The 23,542-nt window shown below is 41.5% G+C and overlaps 1 protein-coding gene across 5 annotated transcripts in view; it reads right to left on the bottom strand.

The window, feature by feature from the left end:
* Positions 1 to 2,857: 2,857 nt before the first annotated feature.
* Positions 2,858 to 23,542, bottom strand: part of GPATCH8 (G-patch domain containing 8) — a 95,342-nt gene continuing 74,657 nt past the window's right edge. For all 5 annotated transcript variants that reach the window (XM_055575700.1, XM_055575703.1, XM_055575701.1 and 2 more), the window contains 2 exons: positions 13,702 to 13,832; positions 2,858 to 9,002 (listed from right to left, as the gene is read on the bottom strand). In XM_055575700.1, the coding sequence (XP_055431675.1) occupies positions 5,093 to 9,002; positions 13,702 to 13,832 (4,041 nt within the window). In that variant the 3' untranslated portion in view covers positions 2,858 to 5,092. The remainder of the gene's footprint in view (positions 9,003 to 13,701; positions 13,833 to 23,542) is intronic.

The following is a 23,542-nucleotide window of genomic DNA, read 5'->3' as shown; positions in this document are numbered from 1 at the left end:
TTCTGGAATCCCTGCAGCACCGCCTTTGTCCTCATAATTCACCTCCTTTGAGCACACAGCTCAAAATCCTATCCCGTTCTAGGTTAGAAGCACCTTGAACTTTAGTCTGGGCCTCCTCCACTGCTGAATTCCCAGTGCCAAGCTCACAGCAGGCACGTAATACTTACCTTCCACCCTCCCAGTCCTCAGCTGAGTGGAACTGTATTACTGGTGTACCGTGTGTAGCCCCAAATTAACTCACACTTCACCAAGGTTTTTAATACATTCTCATTCTGTTGAAGACATTCAGTGGTAAGAGATACAAAGACAGTTGTCAAGGATCCTTAAAAAACTTAGTCCAGAGAGAGTTAAGACATGACATGAACACATATAACTGCAGCAGAATAGTAAATGCCTTGAAAAAGGTAGGGGTGATACCTAGCTGAAGTCATTTATATTATCAGCTTCTTCATAACAACCCTATGAATTAGCTACTATTATGTCCACTTTAGAAATGCTAAAACTGTGGCACGGGGTTTTAGGTAAATAGTCCAAGTGTACACAGAGTGGCGAAAACTGTGTGTCAAACACATTTGTGCTTGAACTCATGTTCTTAACCATTGTACTATATTGCCTTTTGTCAGAGAATGAAGGGGTTTTTCAACACAGGAAGTAACAGCAGAACAGAGGTCAGTTATAGAGAAAGGTAAGTAGTCAACACAGGAGAGGACTGGGGCATGAGGGTGGAATGAAGGCTGGAATCTCATCACTGCAGGTCCCTGAATGTCTGAGAAATCCGAACTTTAATCCACAGGAGATGGAGAATCAGATTTTTTAATTAATAAATCAGAGAATAAGATACATGATAAGTGGTGCTCCAATCAGAATTATACTAGCTGCCTATGGATAGAAGGGATTAGAAAAGGCAGGACTTAGTGGGAAGATCAGATGGATGGTGCCTACCATCCTCTCAGTTAAAGGTGATGAGGCCTGAACCAGGGTACTGGTGGCAGGAGCAAAGGAGGGCAGAGATTACACAATCAGCAACTGCCATGTGGTAGGGAGGTGTCAAAAGTAATTCAGAGCTATGCTGGCTGGCTGGCAGGATGGGTACTATCATTAACTCAAACAGGATCAGATTCGGGAAGGGACAGTTTTGGTATTCAATAAAGATTCTATTCCTTGTGGGAGTTCTGTTGGGGACACAGCTGGGTTGACAGTAGGCAGAGGAGGGCTGACACATTGCTCTCACTTTTCCATCCCATCAGCCTAAGTCTTTGAATCTCTCAATGAATGTTAAGCCTTCATGAAGTCAACAATTGCTGAACTACCATGGGTCTGGCAGTGAGCTAGGCAATGTGGAGGATATAGAGAAAAATCTTCATCTTTGATGTTTCCTTGCTAAATCCTGATGCATAATCCTGTTATTAATAGTATTTTGCTTTGCTTTTATCTTTCTTGAACACATAATCAAAATGTTACTGAAAGTGTTCAACTCCCTATATAAAACACTAGTCTAAGGGATTAAGAAAAAAAAAAAAAAAGTACAAGAATTGGTCCCTGCACTCTCAAGAGTTTACTATTTTACTGGGAAGCAGCGAGTACTAAATGAACCACAATTCTGAAAATCCAGTATATCCGAGTCAGGGAGGCCAGCCAGGAAAAGGGTGCAATAATTCAGACACGGGATAAGGTGATGGTACCCCTGGCAAACAAGAATGGAAAGGGTTGACACAAGGCCTGAATTAGTCACTGAGGGTGTAGAGGAGGAAGAACTTCCATGTTGTAGCCCAGGCGGCTGAGGTAGGTAGCAGAACCCTTGCTGTAATCAGGCAGACGCACAGACCTTCACATGGAGGATCTCTACAGGTCAGTCTGCCTCTTTGCTGACACCTTGCCTGCTCAGAACACCACTTTTTTTTGGCTGTGCCACAAGACTTGGGGGATCTTAGTTCCCTGACTAGGGACTGAACCCAAGCCATGGTGGTGAAAATGCAGAGTCCTAACCACCAGACCGCCAGGGAATTTCCACTTTTCATTTTCTAACATCCTTTACTTGGGGGCGGGGATTTTGCTATTTTAGAGAAATAGGCAGATCTGAGTTGAGCATCCAACTCAAGGTTCAAGTTGAATAGCTTCTCTTTTCAAGGGGAGAATACAACTGTGTAAGAGTAGGAAAATAGAAATAGACATTGTACTGTTCCTTCTTGAAAGGCTGAAGAAGAGAGGAAACTAATTCATCACTACAGGACTATGGTAAGCATTTGATGCACAATCTCCCCTGCCTTTTGCATACAGAAGAGTAGAGAATTTTATCTGTTCAGTAACAATTAGCACACCCTTCCTTTTACCAGGTAGCTCTCTAGCACTGTACTCATAGTCAAGGGTTGAGAATAATTCAGGACTGGTACTGGAGGACTCAGGACTCTGGCAGGGAAGGCCAGGCAGGTGACTCATTTCAATTGCCCTGAAGTCCACTCAAAAGCCCCCAAATCGGGATTTCCCTGGTAGTCGAGATTAAGATTCCATGCTTCCACTGTAGGGTGCACTGGTTCAATCCCTGGTCAGGAAAAGATCCTGCATGCCACCCAGTGCAGCCAAAAAGAAAAACAAATCTGGGAGTTGGTGGAAAGGAGATATACATTCCAAGACATCTACGTAAGACTGACAGAAACTTAACCATCACTTCCTCCCACAATATAACGTTTCACCTCTACTTGCACAGACTGAGCTTTGAGAAGCACAATCTAAACATCATAAACAGCTGGTTCATAAGAATCTATCCTTTGACCACTTCATACAAGATGTTATTTGTGACCCATAACTCCATCCCTTCCCCACTCAGTGGATGGGGCAACAATCACGACAGACTCTAAAGTTTCCACAAATCATTGGTTTATTAGAAAGTTCCTTTCCCTAATTTTACAGCGTATGTATCTCTATCATATGTGATAAAGTTAAATACAATCTGTTATGCTTGTAAGTAAGGATAGATTATTTTGTTTCTCCTTTTAGTTTTAAAATCACTACTGTGGAAATTAAAGGAAACTGCCCCCAGGAAGGTAGAGAGGCAGCCAGAGTATGGCTCAATCTACAAGCTAATAGGAAGCAGCACAAAAATGTTAATACTGTATTATTTAAATATTTACATGGGCTGAAAGCAAAGAAAAATGAGTCCCTTCACTTCAAACAGATGATTTCATTTTCCAGTGCTATTTATCAAAAAAGTGATGCTTCTGAATCAGATGAGGAGCATTAAACAGGTAGAAGGCTCAACAGAATCTGTTTGCCCAGCACTTGCTTGACATGAACTCAAAGCCTTTCTGTCTTGGAAATTGAAGAAGAAAGGCAGAACACGGAGCGCTGGCCCATGTACGTAGGGTTTTGTTTTTCCTGTCAGGTGACCACCCAACCAATTCTAGCCACAGGAGTAGGTAAGGAAATTCCCAACAGGGAAGTTCTAACTACATCAAAGACGAGATCTACAAGATGAACACCTTTGGGTCATTGTATTAATCAGTACTGAGAGCCAGGTGAAAGATAAGAAGAGGAGGAAGAGGAATTCAGGTGGTACTTCCTCTGCTAAGTGTCATGGGAGAAAAGAAAAAAGGAATCTTTACTGCCTAAACTAAGCTGGGTAGAGGCATGGAAACTATGAAGCAAAAAAATCTGCAGAATCTAAAAATGTGCTCACCTCAATAAGAGGAGGAAGACCGTCCCAACTCTACCACGCTCCAGTCTACTTCTACTTCAGTTTCTAGCCAACCCAAAAGGCACATTAAAAATTTTTGTCAGAGGGGGCTAAGTACTAGGAAGGCAAATGGACTGCCTGGGACAGGCACCCTGGAAACCCAGGAATCCCCAAGGACAAACACTTTGAATCTCACTGCTTCCAGAGAATAAAGCTCTTGAATCTCTCTGCTCCTCCGTGGGGCCCACCAGTTTCTCTGTATGAAACGGCAAACCACATAAGGGAGACTGTCAAAACTATTCCTCAACACCCCTAGCTGACTGCAGCCCGTTAGTTCGAAACTCCCAGTACTGGCGGCACCACTTACTGCAAATTAGGTCTCAGCAAAAAAAAAGTTAAGCAATATTCCTCTTTTTAACATTTTTATGGTTCATAACTTCAAAAAATACATGAACTTGATAAAATATACATGCTTAGTCATTTTTGCATCTAGCAGAAAACAAATACTTTATTTTTTGTTTTGTTTTCATTTGATAACCTTTTAAGTTTCTTAATTCAACTAGGGCAAACATATTTACACAAAGCCACCAGAACAAGGATCACTTAAAGAGCCGGATGTAAAAAATATTATTGCAGTATACTACAAATATGGAACCTTTTTTATATGAGCTACAAAAAGCAGCATTTACGTTTATAGAGTTCAGTGCAATTTTTTACATTAAAAAAAATCCTATAAATTAAGAAGGAAACATCAACATGACAGAAGAAAATACACCCTTCGGACACATGAGCTCCTCTCTGTTCCGCAGCTTCTATTCATGATACGATCTTCTTTTCTGGGATATGCAGATGTCTCTTCTGCGATGAAGGACACAAGGACAACAGTGCCAAACGTGTGGCTCTGTTTGTGTGGGAAGTGGATCAAATGACAGCCTGAGTGGCATCTGGTTCCAGGTCAGACTCCCTTTCCACCTCACTCGGGATAAATAAGGTCACCAAGGTCAAAGACACTGAGAAGGCAGGACCGGATGGACAACCCACCAACCAGAGAGGAGGAAAATGTTTTAAAATTTATACACAGAAGTGCAGAGGATAAAAAGTAGAGGGAGGAGGGGAGTATCTAAACTCGACAGTTTGGGGATGTTGCCAAAGAGGGGTGGGTAGCACTTACTGGTGTTCCCTAGCCTAGAAACACAGGAGAGGGAGGGACAAACAGAAAAGGAAAAAGGGAAAAAAAATCCCTGATAGTAAACCCAAAGCAAACCTCAAATCTAAAACCACCCCTGCAAGCCAAAACTCACTTCTTTGGCTGTCAGACACTGCCCATTCCAGCTTCTACTTGCTGGTATTAATGGCTCGACACATCAAAGGAAGATGCATGGGTCACCTTCCCTGGCCCTGTCTGGGCTCCTATCCCCTAACTCATGTGCCATGGCTGGGGGGGTGCTGCAGGTCCTGACCTGAGAAGATGGGGTGAAGTAGTGGGTGAAGGTGGAGGGCAGTGGCAGCTGCTGCAGCAGGCCGGGGAGCCAGCAGGGTAGGGTAGAGGGCAGCGTGTGGAACAGGGTGGAAGGTGAAGGGCCCGGGATGGATGGCTGAGGCAGGAATGATGTGGATGGGGTGGCTAGCCAGAAAGGTGGCGGGATGACCAGGGATGATGGAGTGAGTGAGGTGGGACAAGGAGATGGGGGTCAGGTGGGGCTGGGGGATATGATGCACTTGGGCTAGTGGCTGGGGGTGAGGGTGGGGGTGAATGCCAATGGCAGCGGCAGCTGCTGCGGCATGATGCTGTAGGATGGCATGCTGCACAGTTGTGATGGAGGTGGCAGAGGCCGTGGCCGGCTGCTGAATGTGGATAGGCTGCAAGGCTGGAGTGGCTGGGGCCAGGGCGGCCGAAGCGGGGAAGGCCTTCACCTGCTTGGCCAGAAGCTGCTGCTGGATGTGCTGCTGTGCGGCCTGCTGGAGCTTGCTGTACTTCTCCATCTCCTCGGGAGTGAAGGTGATGGGCTGGCTCTCCAGGGGGGCGAGGGATGCATCCTCCGCTCCATCAGCTGACTCAATACTGGGTTCCCCACTGGGCGGTGCGTAACCGGGGAAGGGCTCGAGGTCTGATGCTATAGGCAGCAAGCTGGGCTCCACGGGGCCTGGCTGACTGCCGCTATCCAGGGACTCAAGGGTATCCCCGTCGCTGGGGTCAGGGAGGTAGTTATGGGAGATGGATGGGTCCCCAGGATAGCAGTCAGAGTGCACTGGGGTGCCTAGCGGAGCCACAGGGTGATCAGCAGTAGCTTCTTCAGACTTTGGCTCTTCTGGGGGTGGGTCTGATAAGGGGCCAGCTGTTTCCTCTGAGGGGAACTGATGTCCAAATGGAGCATCACTATTCCCTGGAGGCCCTTCTTCTGTCTCTGACTGTTCTTGCTCTTCTCCCCTTTCTAAGCCAGACTCTTCACATTTCTTGGCATTGGGCTTTCGGGTAGCTGGGAGCTTCCCTATCAGAGGAAGGACAGGCTTGTTGCCAAGAGAAGGGGGGAGCTTGGGTCCAAAATAACCTTGTGGGGGGTCCTTGAGCTTGAGACCGGCTTTATTAGGGGTGGCCAGCACCTCCTCACTCACACTGGGTTTCCTCTCCACTTTCCTTGACTGAATCTTTTCCAGTAGCAGCTTGGCAGTGACAGAGTTCTTGTCTTCAGGGCTGCAGTCACCTTCCGACGCTCTTCCTGGGCCAACGCTACTGTTCTGGGAGGGTGGGCCTATTCCCTTACCATCATCTCCTCTGCCGTCTTCTTTCTTCTTCTCCCCAGGACCTTCTCCCCGGCCTGATCGGAAGTAATGGGGAGACTGGGAGCGGTAGATTTTAGAGCGAATGAAGTCTCGACGACCAGAACGCCTCTCTTCAGGGCTCTCGTGCCCCCACGATCCCTTCCTGGAGCCTGATCTCTGTGAAGGGCTGCGGGTGCTGCGGCTGCGGTCCCGGCTATAGCTCCGACTCCGCTGCCAGCTGTGGGCTGTGGTGCTGCGGCTTCTCCTTTTGCTCCGGCTGCGACTACAGCTGCTGCTGCGGCTACGGCCCCTGGATCTTGAGCGCTCTCTGGTATGACTCCGAGATCGGCTTCTGGACTGGCTGCCACTGAGGCTATAGTCATCATCAGAAGATGAGTATTTGTGCCGCTTGGACCGGTGCTTGGAGCTGGCGTAGTCTGAGTCATCAGAGTCATGGGAGCGCTTGGAGTGCCTTCGTGACCGGTCACTATAGTCACTATAGCTGTCATCAGAGTAACTGTGTTGTCTACTATAGCAGCTCTGGTCTGAAGAAGCATCTGAGCTACTGGAGTAAGAGCGCCGGGAGGAATGGCGAGAGGAATGGTGCCGGCCAGACCGTGAGCGGCTTCGGGAATGCTCACTGCCCGACTCTTCCTCTTCCTCCTCCTCCTCCTCCTCCTCCTCCTCACTGTACTGGGATGGAGACTTCTGGTGCAGCCGGCGTGATGATGCATCATCACTGTCCTCATCTCCACTACTGGGTCGACTTCGATGGCTGGATCGGCTGCTCCGCTTGGTGCCAGCTCTTCGCTGGCAGGATGACGCAGGAGGTTCACCCCTGTGTTTCCTCCCACCATGATCTTGGGCGCTCCCACTGCCTCCGCCTTCATCCTTCTTGCCGCTGCTCCCTTCTTCAGCTGGAAGGGATCTCCGCTGCGAATCATCCTGGGCTCGCCGCCGTCTTCTTGGTGGTGCAGGGCTACCACTACCAGGGGGTTCTGGTTTGGGCCCCCGTTCAGAATCTGCTGGGGCTGATGATTTATTCTTTTTTCGTTTTCGCTTCTTGCGCTTCTTAGACTTCTCCCCAGATTCTGCCTTAGAGCTTTTCTCTTCTGGGTCAGCCCTGTGTTTCCGTTTATGTTTGCTGGATTTTTTGTGCTTCTTTTTCTTTTTGTGTCGGTGGGACTTTCCAGATCGTTCTTTCTTGCTAGGAAGGCTTCTCCCTGTGTCTTCTGTCTCTGATCCATGGCTACCCCCAGGCTCCTGCTTATTTAGGCTGCTACAGGCAGCCCCTGAAGCAGGTGCATCGATTCTGCCTCCTGAAGAATGTTGAACACTCTCTTCCTCCTCCTGGCTTTTATGTAGCTCACTAGGATCAAGGCCTTGGAGATGGTCCTTTGAGGAGCCTCCTATGTCCTTTGGCTTTTCTGTCCCTTTTGCTCTGGCATCTTTGTTCCTTGAAAGCTTGAAGTCAAAATACAAAGGGTTACAACTGTACGAAATGGAGGGTTCTGCCTTCGTGAAAATTAACAGTTCTGATGGCCACTGGAGGGCAGTGCTTTCATCTTTGCTTAAAACCGGAAAGAAAGGACCGGTTGGATGTTTGGGTCCCTCCCGGCTTTCTCTCCCTGCTGGAGTAGCCTGAGAAGTTTCTTTAGGAGGGTCAGACTCACACATTTGGATCTCTGAATCCTTCTGACTCTGAATCTCTAAACTATGTTCACTTACATCCCCTCCTGAGGGCTTCTTTGTCTCAGCTTTGCTTCCAGGCTCTGAGGGCTCAGCCACACTGGTTTCCATCTGCTGTTCGGAGACTTCACTGACTGTCTTTTCTGGTCCTTGGCTTGCTGTCACCTTGATGCAGCCTTTAGGCTTGGGAGAACTACTTTTTTTGCTGTCTAGGGCATTCTTTGGGTGTGTACTATTATCACCTTCCATTTGTTCACTGGCTCTCATAAAGAGCAGAAAAGGAAAATTAGGTTTTACTTTGCAGTGTGCTGGGGGGATGTAGTGGTAATACTCTGGCTCTGTAGCCCCAGCTCCTTCTTCTCGCTTCATTCTTTTTAACTTAGATAACGTTGAGGCAAGGGACCCTCCGTCCTGAGGGTCTTCATCCTCTTTTTTACCATCGAGATTACTGCTACCATCAGAATCTCCCACCTTCTGCAGTCCTTGGTCTGCACCCTTTTCATCAGCTTTTGTTCCATCATCAGAGGTCCCTTCCTCTGCGTGGTCCTTGAAAACTGATGCTATTGATTCGAGTTTGACAGGAGCCTTCTTAGCAAAGGAAAATGACACTCCCAATTTTTGTAGTGGGGTCCCCAGATTATTCTTAATGCCAAAGCTGATACCTTGAGAAGCTGACCCAGGAGCCTGTGCCAGCCCAGTGGTATTAGTGATTTGTACTGCAGTGAATGGGCCTCCTTTATCTGTGGAGAATTCAGATCCCAGGCCACAAGTGGCAGTGGTACTTGTGCCACTGTTGGTTGCTGATTCATCCTTCTCATCATCTCCACCTTCTTCATCTACAGCCACTGTGGTTGGTCTGAACATGGGACCACTTCCAGGTGCACTATACAATGGTTTAAAAAAATGAAAAACAAACAAAAAAACAGGTTTAGGGGTACATTTCATACTATGTTATTTTTTTGGCCATGCCACAAAGCATGCAGGATCTTAGTTCCCTGAGGAGGGATCAAACCCATGCTCCCTGCAGTGGAGGCACAGAGTCTTAACCGTTGGACCACCAGGGAAGTCCCTCATACTTCTAAAACACTTCTCTCTTATGTTTGACCATTCATCACAGGCAGATCTTAAAGACACTGAATGGCGGTCCTTCCTCAGCCCTATGCTAACGAAAGGAACTTGCTCAGTAAGGTAAGGCAAAGTCTCATATTGCTAATCTACCAAGCTACATTCATAGGGATAGCCAGTTACTGCTGTTTCTTCCTAAGCTGTCTAAATACTGAGGTTTACCTCACAATTTGAATACACTATCATTACCATCTGGCACAGCCCACCTGTCTTGTATCTGCTCTCAATTTTTACTGTACCATCCTACCCATCATTACGCTACCAAACATATGGCTGAAAATTTATTCCCAAAGGTTGCATAGTTCACCCTTGAATGATATGGGTTTGCAGGTTTGAAATACAAGGGCCCACTTATACAGATTTTTTTTTAGTATATACATGTCACACAATTTGCAGCTGACTGAATCTTTGGATGTGGAACTGCAAATACAGAAGACTGACTATAAAGTTATACACAATTTCTGACTGTGTAGGTGTATGCGTTTGTGTGGGGACTGGAGTCATCAGCACCCCTCACCTCCACATTGTTCAAGGATCAATTGTACTTTGTACAGCTAAAAAACAAAACAAAACAAAAACACAACCCTCGATTTCCTCTCGCTTTCAAATTTCAGTTTTTTAAAATGTGCCTATTCCCTGAGTTGAACACAGTCAGAGACCTCCACTGTGCTGCTACTCTCTGATGGTCTGTGGTTAGGTTAGCATGTCTGTTACAGAAACGAAGAGTCTGTGTCTATCTCCTGGCACCATGTCCAAACATTTACTTTGGTTTTATGACATCTTCTGGGCACTCCATACAATGATCATGATTCTACCAAGTACTTTCTCAGCTTTGAAAACAGAAACACCAAGGAGCCTCAGAGCCAGTGTTTTAAACTCCTGTCACATCTGAAATTTTTACAGTGTGGGTTATACAGGTATCTCTTAAGCCAAACTCAAGACCTGAAGACAATTATTTGGATGAAATTCTCTTAATCTAAACCCTAACGACTAGTTGTCCTAAACTCAGGGACCAAATATATTCACAGATAATATGGTAACCCCTTTGCTATCTGAACTCTTGTTATTGGAAGATGGAACCCACCAGACTAGGGTAGCAAGAGATACTCTCACTGTGTCACAATATCCACCCCATGGCAAAGAAACCTTCAAACTGAAATAAAAAAGAATTTATTGTGACCTTTTGCTTACTCTTTGCCATGTAACTCCAATATACTATGGGGTCATGCATTACTCCTAGGATGATGAAATATACCTGATGATGGATCAAAACCTTCTTCTATCTTCCCAAGAGATTACTTGGTCATCTTTTAATTGTTTATTTCTTAAACAGTACTAATGCTGCACAGTTTGATAGAATAAATAAATAAAAAAGAACTAGAAGTCACCAATGAAGAAAAACATGTATTAAAATATGTCTGGAACTAAAAAGTGGTCTGGTATATATTTTTTAAGAAAGTATCCTTACAACAAGTCCAAGAGGAATGTATTTATTACATAAAGAACTGCTAAGAAGGAATCAGAATCAGTTTACAGGCATTGTAACTCATTATTAGAGGTCATGGGTTAATTCTGTTTCAAAACTTACACTATATGTGTTCTCTTCCTTCCTCCTTTTTCCAAAACACAAGAGAAGTTAATAAGTAAACAAGTACCCTAAAATCTAGAGAGGTCACGATCTTGAAAACTCTGGCCTCAACATTACTGTAAACTTTTAAAAGTCACATAGTTTTTCTTTCCACTGTAACCAGCTCCTCTTGTTCCTGGCCAGCCTTTAAAAATAAACAGAGGGACCTAAATCCTTCAGATTGAGGCACATACCTCATGAATTCTCAGATGCTAAAAGACTAGGTCCATCAAAGACTAGCTGCTTGGGAATGCAGCCCTAGGTGGGGCTAACGGGGGCTAATTCCACCTAAGGCTAAATACCAGCCCCATACTTATCATCAAGAACCATGAAGGAACATTAAAAACAATACTCAAGAAGGCAGGAATCTGTAGAGAAATAAATAGAATTTCCTAGGCTTTATTGCTTATTACTAACTAACAGAAGCAGAAGGTATTAAGAGGTGGCAAGAATACACAGAAGAACCGTACAAAAAAGATCTTTATGACCAAGATAATCACGATGGTATGATCACTCACCTAGAGCCAGACATCCTGGAATGTGAAGTCAAGTGGGCCTTAGAAAACATCACTATGAACAAAGCTAGTGGAGATGATGGAATTCCAGTTGAGCTATTTCAAATCCTGAAAGATGATGCTGTGAAAGTGCTGCACTCAATATGCCAGCAAATTTGGAAAACTCAGCAGTGGCCACAGGACTGGAAAAGGTCTGTTTTCATTCCAATCCCAAAGAAAGGCAATGCCAAAGAATGCTCAGACTACTACACAATTGCACTCATCTCACACGCTAGTAAAGTAATGCTCAAAATTCTCCAAGCCAGGCTTCAGCAATACGTGAACCATGAACTTCCAGATGTTCAAGCTGGTTTTAGAAAAGGCAGAGGAACCAGAGATCAAATTGCCAACATCCGCTGGATCATGGAAAAAGCAAGAGAGGTCCAGAAAAACATCTATTTCTGCCTTATTGACTATGCCAAAGCCTTTGACTGTGTGGATCACAATAAACTGTGGAAAATTCTGAATGAGATGGGAATACCAGACCACCTGACCTGCCTCTTGAGAAACCTATATGCAGGTCAGGAAGCAACAGTTAGAACTGGACATGGAACAACAGACTGGTTCCAAACAGGAAAAGGAGTGCATCAAGACTGTATACTGTCACCCTGCTTATTTAACTTATATGCAGAGTACATTATGAGAAATGCTGGGCTGGAAGAAGCACAAGCTGGAATCAAGATTGCCAGGAAAAATATCAATAACCTCAGATATGCAGATGACACCACCCTTATGGCAGAAAGTGAAGAGGAACGAAAAAGCCTCTTGATGAAAGTGAAAGAGGAGAGTGAAAAGGTTGGCTTAAAGCTCAACATTCAGAAAACGAAGATCATGGCATCTGGTCCCATCACTTCATGGAAAATAGATGGAGAAACAGTGGAAACAGTGTCAGACTTTATTTTTTGGGGGCTCCAAAATCACTGCAGATGGTGACTGCAGCCATGAAATTAAAAGACGCTTACTCCTTGGAAGGAAAGTTATGACCAACCTAGATAGCATATTGAAAAGCAGAGACATTACTTTGCCAACAAAGGTCCGTCTAGTCAAGGCTATGGTTTTTCCAGTGGTCATGTATGGATGTGAGAGTTGGACTGTGAAGAAAGCTGAGCGCCGAAAAATTGATGCTTTTGAACTGTGGTGTTGGAGAAGACTCTTGAGAGTCCCTTGGACTGCAGGGAGATCCAAACAGTCCATTCTGAAGGAGATCAGCCCTGGGATTTCTTTGGAAGGAATGATGCTAAAGCTGAAACTCCAGTACTTTGGCCACCTCATGTGAAGAGTTGACTCATTGGAAAAGACTCTGATGCTGGGAGGGGTTGGGGGCAGGAGGAAAAGGGGACGACAGAGGATGAGATGGCTGGATGGCATCACCAACTCGATGGACCTAAGTTTGAGTGAACTCCGGGAGTTGGTGATGGACAGGGAGGCCTGGCGTGCTGCGCGATTCATGGGGTTTCAAGGAGTCGGACACGACTGAGCGACTGAACTGAAGTGAACTGACTGAACTCTACACAGTTAAAACACTGAAATCTGCTCCAGTAGAATACTGTAAGGTATGTGCTTTTCTACATAAGAATAATATGGGAGGGGAATTCCCTGGTGCGGTTAGGACTTGGCGATTTCACTGCCGTGGCCCGGGGTTCAATCCCTGGTTGGGCACTGAGATCCTTCAAGCAGAGAGGCAAGGAAAGATGGAGAATGGGAATAATATTTGCATAATTTACTGATTTACTGAGGATCTTCTATGTGCTAGAATTCTTTTGTAAGCACTTTGATATAACAACTTAATGACTTCTCACAAGAACTGTAAGAATTAAGTTATTATCATTTCCATCTTACAGATAAGGAAACTGAGGCATAGAGCTTAGATAATTAAGGTCACACAGATCATAGGTTATGGCCTCAGGAGCATATATTCTTCTTCTTTTTTTTTAATTTGGCTGTGTTGGGTCTTAGTTGCAGCATGCAGGCTCAACTGCTCTGATCCATGTGGGATTTTAGTTCCCCTATTAGGGATCGAACCCACATCCCCTGCATTGCAAGGCAGATGGTCCCTTAACCACTGGACCATCAGGGAAGTTCCAGGAGTGCATATTCTTAATCAGTATATTATACTCCAAGTATAGATATTCTTTTAGCTTGAAAGAAGGATCTATTTAAAATTTAAGGATTATATGTCAATTATACCTTAATTTTTTAAGAAAAGGATTATTAAATTCTTAAATCTTAAAAATTATTAATTATTTGTAAGCCCTCAAGAGAGACAATGTCCTCACCATTCAGCTTGTTTTCTTTGCTCTGCCAACTCGTGGAGCCGCCGTAGGGCTTTCTCCTGTTTCTTCTCATCCTTGCGGGATCTTGAGGAGACATTTCGAGCAAACTCTCTCTGCTTGAGATCTTTCAATCTCTGAGGTAACAAAAGAAAGGAACAGGGAGTGGGTGATTTAGAATAACTTGGGGATCCTGAAAGCAAGGCCTTCAGAATTTTTATCCATAATCAATGGTTTTAGCATAGTGTAGAATATACATTGTTGTACTCTCTTACGGTAATTGAAAACACAATGGCTGATTACTCTGGGTAAAGCACCTGGAGTATCTGCATTCCTAATTAGGACAGCATACCATTTGCTTTATTGGCCAAAATTAAATAATTTCAGAAGCAACAAACAAATTTTAGAACACTAGGAGAAAAGAAAAGGGACTATTTAATCACCTGCTCTTTCAGGATGCAAAACTAGACAAATAGAATATGAGTTAAACTGTAATAACACAAGCCAAAGAGAACAGAAAGGGGTTAAGCCAGTACAGAAAATTACCCAGGTGTAAGATCTTAAAAAGCAATGTACAGCTTACATGGGAAGGTTATCTGAATCAGACTAACAAATAGAAAGCCTACTTTGCTTTCACCATTAAAAGGTGCTATTCTTTTCATCATGAACAGTTTTCCTGTGAATTAATCAAACCGTCTTTCTAATGCTTGCATGTTCAGAGCTCACCAGTCTGACCACTTTCATCTGGTCAGTCTGCTGAAATTAGAAAGTAATAGGTGTGGCTTTTCATTCCTTCATGGCCCCAAGAGGAACCACCAGGGAATGAGATGGGAGAATAGATAAGCCAAAGAATTTATTACTTAAAATCCTGATGAAAGAATGGGTCTTTTATTCTCAGAAGATACTATACATAATTATCCTTAAAACAAAAACAACAACCAGAAAATAACAACAGTGTTATGACACACTGATGACAAGAATCCAGACATGTCTATCTGCAGTGAAGACAGGACTAAAATTAGTTTCAACACACTAGATAATATAAAAGCAAACAAACCAAAACAAAACACATACATTAACCTATGCTTTTTACAACAGCATTGAGAAAAGGAATTTGACCCAATATAAAGTGGACATTGCTTTGTGGAAAGGCATGATGCTGAACAGACAGAGGAATTTTCTTATCTAATATTTATGAAATGTGTTTTGAGTATTTTTGAACTGGGAGAGGGAAAGGGTGGAAAGACACACACAGAAAAAGATATACAGCTAAAGACACTAGTAGAAAAACTCACTCTTGTGATCTGGGCTCCCAAATTAGAAGGATTTGCTTTCAATACATCAGCTGAAAATGTCACATCACAAAGAAAAAAAAAGTAAAAAATAAAACAAGAGTGGAAGAGAAAAAAAATAAAGCAAGCATTACTACACAAGCTCTCTTAGTGACTCTGCAAACTATTATACTGAACAATCAGGGTCAAAGCCATCAACTCTAAAACGTTTGAGGAGAGGGAAGCACCTGCACAAAACATGTATGTGTACATACACACAGACTGACACAGTAATAATCCCTTCTAGATACATGGAACTGTCTCCATTCCTTTAGGAAAAATGGTTACAGAACTTCAGGAGAGACCACTGCGGTCTACAAGTAGTTAAGTCTTATTTACCTTTATTTGGGGGATGTTCAAGTAACCGACGGCTGGCAAAATTGTTTTACTGAGGCTGGCTACTCAGAATTAAGCTTTTTATAAAAAACACTTCAAGATGAAGGAGCAACTATTTTAAATAAACATGAATTCCAAATTCCTCCTTCCAAGGAGAATGGGGCACGGAGAGTCTATCAGGTCTACTGAATGATTATTTTAGACCACAAACCTAGTTTTTTTCCTGACCCAAACACTTAACAGACTCTCTGGCCAAGATAAATAAAATGTCATATTTCTTCTCATTTCTACTGTTTTTTCTCCAGCCACCTCATAGGCCTGGAAAAATCTCCCCACACCCAGTCATTCCTTTCCCTCTTACACTTTTAGGAGTTATTTCCCAAACTAAAGGACCCTGTCTAAAAGAATGAGCATTTTATCAAAGTCTTGAGTCTCCAGGCCAAGTCAATGATTTCCAGTCATTCAGCAGCCACTTGGTACAAACTTGAAATTCAAGGGACAGACTATTTCCACATCATCCTGAACACATCCCATCTCAAATTCCCACCCACCACAATAATTAGAAGTAGGGAAGGAAGAAAATAGGATGATATCAATAAAACAAGTGCAAATCCCAATCCTATACAAGGTATAGGCAACACTCCTATATCACCTCTATAAACTCTATGTTCAAGTCTGCGGTTTTAAAAAGACAATTTGGAACCCTAGAATTTTAACTCAAATCTTAAAGACAAGACTTGGCAACTTTCCCAAACCCAAAATGTCTATTTGAGGTGTCTCTTAGATAAGGGTGTTCCGATGGTAAAAAATGGATTCCTAAACCCAAGTCTCTTCTTTCTATTCAAGGTCAAACTGAATTCCCCTCACAAAGTTTCTATTGATCTCTACGTAAGACGGGATTCTTTTTCTTTCTGAACTGTCTTACTAGCACTTTGTTACAGTGCTCACCTAGCAACCATCATTTTGTCTGGCTACTTATTCCTGTCTTTCAGAAGGGCAGTATGTATAAAATTTCAGTTTCACCTCTCTGAACTCAAAATCCCTCATTAGAAAAACAGGGCTATATAGCAATAGACTAACAAGATTAAGTGTCAAAATAAATACATGTAAAGCATTTTTTATGTCTAAACTGTTCAATTCTGCCCCTTCCCCTGTATTTGGGGCAGGAACTTTGGCTTATCTTTATAATCAACCCTGCATTGTTAAGGAGCAGCACTAAACCCACAGACTGCATCTGGTAAGTGGCTGGTGAATAATTTGGCTTAAAACACTGGATCCTTGATTTTCAACAATTTCTTTTTGTTATCATCCGTAGGAAAGTTTGATAAGAAATATTTTCCTATATTTACTAGAGACATATGCTAAGTCCCTTCAGTCGTGTTCAACTCTGTGCGACCCCATAGACGGCAGCCCAGCAGGCTTCCCTGTCCCTGGGATTCTCCAGGCAAGAACACTGGAGTGGGTTGCCATTTCCTTCTCCAGTGCATGAAAGTGAAAAGTTAAAGTGAAGTTGCTCAGTCGTGTCTGACCCTCAGCGACCCCATGGACTGCTGGCCTCCAGGCTCCTCCATCCACGGGATTTTCCAGGCAAGAGTACTGGAGTGGGGTGCCATTGCCTTCTCTGGCTAGAGACATAGTCAAGTTAAATAACATAATTTTCCTAGGTATTACTATTATATAGTAAGGAAGTCTTACTCTTTTTTTTGTCTGGACAAACTGCTTGGCATGTAGAAGGTTAAGTTCCCCAGTCAGGGTTTGAATCCAGGCACTGGCAGTGAAAGTGCCAAGTCCTAACCACTGCATTGCCAGGGAATTCTCATAAATCTCATTCTTTAGAGAACCAAAAGGTCAGAATTTTAAGCCCCTTAACTTCTGAACAGAATTGGACCAATGGCAAAAAAAGGTATTGACCAGAAACTTCTCAATTTTCAATCTAAAAAGTAATTTTTTATAAAGGTATAAGACCCTAATTCAGAGTCAGTTTTCCGAAGTTGCCTATTTTATTTCAAAAGGCTACCAAGCTTAGCTCATTTGTCACTGAATACCCACATGAAATTCTCCCTGTGACCTGTACTTTTACTTTCCACTTGAATTCTGAGGGGAACTCAACTTTAGATAACTTTTTCTAAACAAGAATAAAGGAGCAACATACCTGTCTGTCAAAGAAGACAGAGTTCCAGTAAGGAAACCAAAAAGTACAGATGTGTCATCAATCCAAAACTATTTTCAAAGGCTGAGCAAATTCCATACTGTACACACAAAGTCAAGTTAAAACCTTCAAACTAGCACACAGTCTAATGTGAATGGATCTAATTAATCATTTAGGTGACTCCAAAGCTACTATGTCCTATATATTATCTCTGAAAATTATAAAGTATAATTTCTGAAGAAAATTGCTAATAAATTTATGTATTTATTGAACTATTAATGTTTATTAATATAAATTTAAGCCATATAACACAATTTTAGCTGGAAAATATCTGATTCAAAGGAAAGGAGACCAAATCCCATTCATAATGAAAGGGTTTGAAGATCCTGTTTTTCTAAAAAATCAACAACAAATGTCCAAAAAAGTATATACACTTGCGGCAGGAAACATAATTTCTCATTGATTTCAATCACATGGTAGCTGGCATTTCCATTAAATTTCCCAAAAGACCAGTAGAGGGACGAACTTAACAAATAACCCAGCACTTAAAATATCCATCCACAGTTGGGCTAAAGACCACTTCAAATGTAAATGACATTTCCAGTTCTTAAAACCAGCTAAACCACAGTGTACTGGCAGAAAAATATCTGCTCCAGACACAAAATCCTGCTCTATCTTTCAACTCTGAACAATTAAACCAAGGAACTGAGAATCTGGTATATCTTACCAGGTTTTTAGTGCAGGTGATAAACTTGCCCTCGTTATTAATAATGTGGAGTGTCAACAGTAAGGAGTGGTGATGTATGTGAGCCAGGAATGAATGAGCCACAGACTTCTGCACACTGTTTTCCCTACCAACAAAAGATAGTAACGACCTCAATCTAATAAAATACTTTTTATATCTTTTGATGCTACACTTCTCTCTTGAACCACAACAAAATTTGATGCTAGAAGCTTATATTTGATTGAGTATACTTCACTAGGAATAAATCTATTATCTTTCTCAAGTATTTAAAATCTATTATTGCACTTTAAATAATAAAACCGTTATTTCCATGTGAAGAGAATTTCAGGCATTAGAAAATAGGCAGAGAGTATTTTCTATTGCCACTAAACATCCTATGTTCCAATATACATGCAATTCTAAAGAGAAACTGAATTCTATCTCTTTGGGGTCAGAAGATTATCTGTGATTTCTTTCTCTCACCAGACAGCAATCCCTCTCTCCAAGGAGACAGACTGCTCTTAGTCTTCCTTCATAACTAACCCTCCAACACACACACCTTATCTATGGTACAGGAGACTTCATGAACATAGATGGAAAATAGTGAGCAAAGCAGCAGTGGTTGTTTGTAACTCAATCTGTTTTTCTGCCCAAACATAATCCAGCCTTTTTTGAGCTTCAACTACTCCCTTTCCATTATGTCAACGATCCCACATACCCCTAAATCCATGGCTCTTCTCCCCACTGTTCCCAGCCTCTCTCCAATGACAAAACATTAATGAGGAATGTCTCTCCTCTCCCAAACCGGAGCAGTCATGCTGCAGTTACTTGGCCAATTCAAGATTCAGTGTGTGTGATGCCTCTGGATGAGCCAGTCCAGGAAATCACTGTGCAGTGAGGGAGGGAAAAGACCAGCAGAGAACACAGAGAGCCTCAGCAGTAAACCACTCAGGGAAAAAAGATTCAAGTTGAAGGGTTAAGGAAATCCAAGTTACTGGGCATTAGGTGTAAATTCCTCTTTTAGCACGTGCATATCAGTAAGTGATGAAAATGAGTTTTATTCAGTAACATAGAAACCCAAATGTTTTGTAACAGAAAACTAAAACTAATGCTGATTACAGATACTGAAAAAAGTCAGAGGGGAAAGAGATAAGTATACATTTTTTGGGGGCTAAGTAACTGTAATTCTAATTAGTCATTTATGGCAATACTTAATTTGTGCACAATTACTCTGAAACACAGTAACTTAATATCATTTGGTGAATGTCAAATTAATCTGTCATAAAATCACGGCATTATATTTATGTTCTGAAATTCAGCAAAAGCCTTAAAAGTATGGTATTAACAGCATCATGTATATACTACTTTAAGGTATTTTCCACACATCCATACCTAAACACACACACACATATCTATGTACATGAAGTCACCATCATCACTACTAAAAGTTAACTTTGATAATGAAGTTTTAAAAAATAATTCTATTAATATGTATTTCATATATCATAAAATTAATCCATTTAAAGTGTAAAATTTAGTGGGTTTATTAGTATATTTTCAGAGTTGTACCACCAGCAGCACTAATTTTAGAATATTTCCATTATCCCCAAAGGAAAACCCAACCACTAGCATTCATTCCTCACTGTCCCTTGCTACCCGATGTGTGGAAACCTAAACTGTATTACCCATAGATTTGCTTATTCTAAACTTCTCATATAAACAAAATCATACAATGTAAGGTTTTTTTGTGACTGGCTTCTTCCACTTAGCATAATATTTTCAAGATTCATGCATGCTGTATTTATCAGTAAGTCATTCTATTTTATTGCTGAATAACATTTCATTGTATGACTGCCACATCTTGTATATCCATCACTTAATGGATATTTCAGTTGTTTCCACTTTTTGGTCATGATGAATAGTGTTGCTGTAAACAAACCTGTACAAGTTTTCGTGTGGACGTATTTTTATTTCTCTTGAGTACATATTGGTCATATGGTAGCTTTATATTTAACATTCTGAGGAACTATCAACTGTTTTCCACAGTGGCTGCACCATTTTATTACCCCTCTAGCAGTGTAGAAAAGTTCTAATTTCTTCATATCTTTTCTAGCGCTTACTGTATTTCTTTCATTTTGGCAACCTAAGTAGGTGTGAAATGGTATACCATTGTGGTTTTGCAGATAACAAGTTTTAAGAATATCTATGTAATTCTCGAGATCATATCTGAAAACAAAGATTTGCCCTCTATGTAACATTTGAAGGAGCATAATTCAGAAGAGCTGCTTAGGCCCAAAGCAAATGAAACAGCAACATCCTAGTTCAGAGTTCTCTTTTCAGTAATATTGTTCATAAACTTATCATTCCTGAAGTTGCTTTAACTTTTCAGATTACAACAGAACATATAGCCTCATATGCCAGAATCTCCCATGGTGCATCACTGTGAAGAATGTATGTGTACAGGAGCAGAAAACCAGCTGAAAGCTACAGAATGTAAATAAGGCAGAATCACTTTTATTCACTTTGGAACTGAGTGCCAAAAGGAAGAACAGAGTTAGAAATACATACTAACAGTATTAAAATACAGGGTTTACCAGCAACCTTAGCGCCGAAAACGTCTGCTTAGGGTTACCCCTGATCACAAAAGCAGACAGCTTCCCTGAACAGACACAGAGTTTTCCAAGATTAACTATGCTGTGATAGCAGGGTTTAAGGAGTCTATTTTCAACAAAAGCAGAGGTGGTGGGTAAGATTTAACAGGTGAAAAGGCTCAAATCATGCTCAATTTTTGGGAGACTGGCCAAATGAAGTCACTCTTTTATTAACTAGAACAGTCCCAAAGAAAAGAGCATCCACAGCAATACAAAACACAACCAAACCTAAAATTTTCACCTCTCTGCTGTAGGTTATTAAATTACAACTACAATATGCTTAAGTTCTGAGATACATTCCTCTCTCATCACATTTGCTTTTGCTTCTCAGAGAAAAATCTCTTCAGAAGTGAACTGTGCTCTTTAAGTCAATATTTATAAAGCTTTGGCATTCATAAATACTTTATGATTTTCTTAACCTTTTTCACATTTTTACAATAATCAATTTATTATTTTTCTAATTTATAATTTTCTATCAACACTTCAAATATACAGCAGCTATGAAATATCTTCATGGTAGCTAATCTTAGTGGTTTCACTTAGAATGATCTTTTTCATTTTACTTTAGTCCAAGAATTATCTTTTCTCATCTTGCCTTTTTAGTTTTGTTTTTATTGATACTTTTCTGTGTCCCATCCACCGTGACCCCTGCACTAAATATAAGTTGCACTGAAAAAGGAATACAGTTACATTTCATATCTGCAGTGGTCTTGCCAGAGGTTCAACTGGCTTTGGTATGCTTACTGTCCTGATGTAGGAAGTGCCAAGCATAGAGGATTGAATGTATCTTGGCAAAAACTGGACCAGTAAGTAGTGAAATTTCAAGTGGAGAGTACACCAAACTTGAATGAAGCCCATGTGAAGTCCAAAAATGATCATTCCTTCCATCACCAATTTCTCAGAAAATACTTCAATTCAGAACCTATTTTATTTTTGAGAGATGAGGAAAACTCTGAACATTTCTGTTTTTTGGTACACATTACCAGGTGCTATAGTTAACTAAGAGCAAGCAATGCTGTCAGAAAGTCAACAGCTTAGACAAAGTTAATTTAAATCATGTAGTAGTTACAGATTCTACTCTGTATAGTTCAGAATACAGAAGTCACTAATACCTGTTACAGGCTTAAATGGTTTAGTAATTTAATTTAGTTCAGTCATTTACAAAGTCCAGGAAACCATTATTTTTACAGCTAAAACAGACCTTGGTATTTCTTTTTTTTTTTTTTTAAAGTAGAACAGTACAGGGGTTTTCGTACTGAAGCTATTTTAGCAGGAAGAAGAGGCAGGCTGAAAGCATTCTTTACTCTGATGGAGATATTGATTCTATGAACAAGTTCAAGCAATTTCTCAAGGTTGCTTTACAGTACCAGATTTTGATAACTGGATCGTACTACCACATGGTTTTGAAACTGCAAGGAAGTTACACAAACACTAACTAAGCAGGAACAAGCAGGCGTCTTTTCAATGTGCTACTTTCCTAGCATCAACTACAACCTGTGGAAGCTTGTGTGGAGGTGAGGGAAAGGTATAGTCCTGGGTCACAAACTCAAAAATGTTTATAGCGGGATTTGGCAGGTATCACAGGTTGATGTAAGAGAGAAGATGAAGTGGAAATCATATATATATAATTGGAGAAGGAGCACATGCGTTTCTAAAGAGAAGGTAAGCTTTCAGCTTTAGCCAACTGTTACGTTGATTATGTAGGCCCAATGTTCTCAGAAGCTTCAATTTTTCAAGATAAGTCAAAACCTGAATTATGTAACATCTCATTTAAAAATGTTGGGAATCAACTGAAATTAAAGGAGAAAAAACTACCACCACAAATACCAGACAAACACAGTTGATCCTTGAATAACATGGGTTTGAATTGTGCAGATCCACTGATATGTGGACTTTTTTCAATAGTAAATACTACAGTACTATAGGACAGGATTTTCTTCAATAGTAAATACTACAGTACAATAATAAATATTACAGTACTACAGATCTGGGGTTGGGTGAATCCACAGATATGGAACCATCCAAAGGGAGAGAAATTTCAGATATGAAGGGCCAACAACAAATCATACTCAGATTTTCGACTGAATGGAGGGTTGGCACCGCTAACCCTATGTTGTTCAAGGGTCAATTGTGCATGCATCTGGGGGAATTTGTGATCTCTAGTTTACGTACTGGAAGCTAGTGAGGAGGGCCCCTTAGTGGCACAAATAAAAGAGTAAGACTGGAAGAATCCTGAATGAGTAACAAGGCACTAAGAAAGCAAAACTAAAACATATCAGTGTTAAAATAATGCACCGACCACTGTGCTGCTACAAATTTACCTCTGGGAAAGAGACGATTCTTTGGAGTTTGGAATTTAAATCTTGCAAGGCTAAAGAAAATGGTTTCTACTGTATATCCATTAGCAGATATGTGTTTCTAAAACCTATGCAAAATAAAAAGGCACAGAGGTAGAGATGGAAAAATGTTTTGCTTCACAGTCAACTTTAACTTTTATAACTAAGCCAACAAAGGTAGAAGATGAATACTAACGTTTATTGAACACTCATGCATATGAAACTTATATAAAAATGAACCACAGATTGGATTACCTCTTAAGAAAAGGAAGGCTTACCCTTGGAGATCTCAAAATGTACAAAATTATCACTATTAAAGA

Source organism: Bubalus kerabau, chromosome 4, assembly GCF_029407905.1.
Source record: "Bubalus kerabau isolate K-KA32 ecotype Philippines breed swamp buffalo chromosome 4, PCC_UOA_SB_1v2, whole genome shotgun sequence".
In the NCBI taxonomy this organism is placed as follows: Eukaryota; Metazoa; Chordata; class Mammalia; order Artiodactyla; family Bovidae; genus Bubalus; species Bubalus kerabau.
Note: the sequence above shows the minus strand (reverse complement) of the source record. Positions and strands in the feature narration are given on the sequence as shown.